The sequence below is a fragment of the Magnolia sinica genome, chromosome 17 (genome assembly GCF_029962835.1).
Source record: "Magnolia sinica isolate HGM2019 chromosome 17, MsV1, whole genome shotgun sequence".
In the NCBI taxonomy this organism is placed as follows: Eukaryota; Viridiplantae; Streptophyta; class Magnoliopsida; order Magnoliales; family Magnoliaceae; genus Magnolia; species Magnolia sinica.
In genome coordinates this window covers 15,902,673-15,906,125 of record NC_080589.1, presented here as the reverse complement: position 1 = coordinate 15,906,125, position 3,453 = coordinate 15,902,673, and the positions used below count along the sequence as shown (strand labels likewise).

At 47.6% G+C, this 3,453-nt stretch overlaps 1 protein-coding gene across 1 annotated transcript; it reads left to right on the top strand.

Annotated features, from left to right (window-relative positions):
* The first annotated feature begins 1,098 nt into the window (after window positions 1–1,098).
* On the top strand, window positions 1,099–1,749 carry LOC131230438 (uncharacterized). The gene has a single exon (XM_058226366.1). The coding sequence runs from the start codon at window positions 1,099–1,101 to the stop codon at window positions 1,747–1,749; it is 651 nt and encodes a 216-aa protein (XP_058082349.1).
* Window positions 1,750–3,453: the final 1,704 nt, after the last annotated feature.

The following is a 3,453-nucleotide window of genomic DNA, read 5'->3' as shown; positions in this document are numbered from 1 at the left end:
CACTTTTCTCTATTCGAGGGGCTTGGACGTGAGCCTCTTCTCTTGCTTGGGAAAAGTGATAAGAAATGGGAGAGAGAGAGAGAGGGTTGTAAGGAGAGAGAGAGTAGCTTAGGTAGGCCATGATTACTTGTAAGGGAGGGTGGCTAGTAATAAATGTTTGTAAGAAGGCTAGGGGGTAGGGTGGCTATAGCTAAGGTAGGGTGGCTATAGCTAGGTAGGGTGACTATAGCTAAGGTAGGGCGGCTATAGCTAGGGTAGGGTGGCTATAGCTAGGGTGATGTCATCCATCACCCTCATAATTACCTAGAGATTGGTGTCACATGGGATGGGTGGGTCCCGCAATATGCGGTCCACGACCATTATAATGCATGGTCCACATCTTATGATCTAAGCGTCGGGTTGGCGCACGAGACGCGGCGTTGGAACCGCGGCGATGGTGCGGTCGCAATGGTACATGGCTCGGATTAAGCTTATTGAAATCTACAAGATATAGCTTAGGATCGTGCACAAACGTCAATTATAGGTCGCAGGTTGTCGGAATTCGACGGGAATGATCGCAACAGTCGACGGAACAGTACGGACTAGGATACGGGTCTTACAGTAACTGGCCATTCTAATGGCATTTGGGATTTAATATGAACGCATGGATTGTCTTGAAGTCTTCTTCTTGCTTGTGAATGCCTTGTATGTATAGTTGTTATACTCGTGAATTTAACCTATAGGTCTTATATGTATTGTGTATGCAATGCTCTAATAATTAACACTTTAAGGAACGTCTTTCCAGGAAAGCGCTCTAGGGGTGATGCTCGTTTTGTTCGTGTAATGACCCGAAAAATGGTCGAGAGGGACCACTTAATTCCCGATGATCAACAAGGCCACCAAGGGGCGACCGGTTCCCACAACATAAGTAGTACTACCCAAGAAGTGGCCCCGGAAGTGCCGCCAACACAAGCTACGACATCCACATCTCCGACAACCCCGGTTATGGACCAAATGGGCCAAATGTTGCTTCTTATGCAACAACAATAACAGATGTTAGCCACTATGCTGGGAACCATGGCCCACAATATGGGTATGCAACAACCGTAGCAACCCGGTATGGCCACGCCTGTAGCCACCACAAGCAACCTATTTGAGCGGTTTCAGATGTTTAAGCCGCCTACCTTCGCCGGCATGCACTGCCCAGAGGAAGCCAAGTTCTGGCTCAACCGGGTCACTAAATTGCTTCGGCCTCTCCATTGTTCCGAAGCGGAGAGTGTCGAACTCCTCTCTTACCTCTTTGAGAAGGAGGCTGACCTACGATGGGAGAGTATTCTTAAGACCATTCCCGAGAACCACGTATGGACGTGGGAAGTATTTGAGGGCCGCTTCAATCAAAAATACCTCCCACAGACATACCAGCATGAGAGGGAGAATGAATTCTTACGCCTCCAACAAGGAGGGATGTCCGTAGCGCAATATGAGAACTACTTCACTGAATTGTCACGCTACGTTTCCCAAATAATTATAAAAGAAGCGACCAAGATGCGGCGATTCACTAAGGGCCTGAGGAGCGGCATTCGCTCAAAAATGTGTTGTGTGAACATCAGGACGTATACTGAGCTAGTTGAAATGTCACTATGGGAGGAACAAGATGAGGAGCGAGTCTCACGGAACCATTCACAGTTGGGTCCACGAAGCAAGACTGAAGGACAGTCCTCATCCTTTGCCGAGAAAAGGCCCGCCCAAATTCTCCTCCTAAGCTTGTAATCACCCTGGCCGCTTCCACATGGCCAAATCGCGTATGCGAGTACTGCAAGAGGGTGGATCAGTCGGAGCCTTTCTGTTTTTCAAGGATGAGGGACCACAGCTTCATGGCCCCTCAACGTATCAACAGGCCCCCACTGTAAGCCATGCAGATTCCTCCGCTGAGGGTGATAGGACCGGACCAGCAGTTCTGTTGCCCTCCTGCACCTCAGGTTAGGCCACCACAACAGCCTATGCAGCGACTGAACTTTCCGCAGCAAGCTCGAGTTCATGCATTAGCGGCAGAGGGCCAAAATGTAGTCACCCCCACACCTACAGCCTTCGAGGTGACAGCCCACATACAAGGTACTCCCATATTTCTTTTGGTGGACACTGGATCCACTACTTCTCTCATATCGCATGTGACCATCAAGCATCTAGGGCTACGGCTCACTCCTATCATAGGGGTGAAAATCATTGCCGCCGCCGGAACTTTCTCAAAAGCGACAAAGATGTGTTGTAATTGTCCCATAGACTTGGGGGGCAAGGTAGTACTCGGACCTGCTAGCGACCAAGATTTTTCATTACGACATCATCCCGAGCATGGACTGGTTGACTATGATGAAGGCAGAAATTGACTGTAACACTATATCTGTGAAAATATATGAGGACGATGGCGTTTCCTTCACATTCCCAGTCTAGGTCAATCACGAACTTAGAATTCTGTGTTATACTTCATTAGAAGAGGGTTATGATGGACCCTCGCTAACATGCACTCCTGTGGTCCAAGATTTTCTCATTGTATTCAAAGTCATACCCGGACTTCCTCCTCGACGTGAGATAGACTTCACGATCGATCTGACTCCGAGTGCCACACCCATATCCTTGCCAACTTACCGCATGCCCCCATGTGAGATGAAAAAGCTTAGGTCGCAAATCGATAATTTCTTAGAGTCAGGCTTTATTCGACCCAACGTCTCACCGTGGGGAGCCCCAGTCCTATTTGTGAAGAAGAAGGACGGCACATTGCGATTGTGCATAGATTATAGGAGATTAAACCGAGTGACGGTTTGGAACAAATACCCATTGCCCAGAATTGACGACTTGTTCGACCAGCTGAGGGGTGCTCATTACTTCTCAAAGATCAATCTACAATCAGAGTACTATCAGCTGCGCGTCAGGGACGAGGATGTGCGGAAGACGGCCTTTAGAACCTCCTTTGGCCACTATGAGTTCCTAGTCATGCCGTTTGAACTCACTAATGCTCCAGCGGTGTTCATGGATCTCATGAACAGATTCTTCAGGCCATTTTTATACAAATTCATCATTGTATTCATCGACAACATATTAGTGTATTCAAAGAGTCGTGAAGAGCATGAACAAACTTATGAGCAGTCCTTGAGACCCTTAAGAAAAATTGACTATTTGCGCAATTTAGGAAATGCGACTTCTGGAAGGAAGAAGTCAAATTTTTGGGTCATGTGGTATCCAAAGAAGTATTTTCATGGACCTCGCCAAGGTGACAGCCGTACAAGATTGGAAGCAACCAAAGTTGGTTACAGAAGTAAGGAGTTTTCTCGGTCTTGCAGGTTACTACTGAAGGTTCATTAAGGATTTTTCAAAAATAGCCCGACTGTTATCCCAGCTTACACGGAAGGACCTCAAGTTTGCCTATAATGAGGTGGAGGCGGCCTTCCAAGAGTTGAAAGATAAACTGACATCAGCACC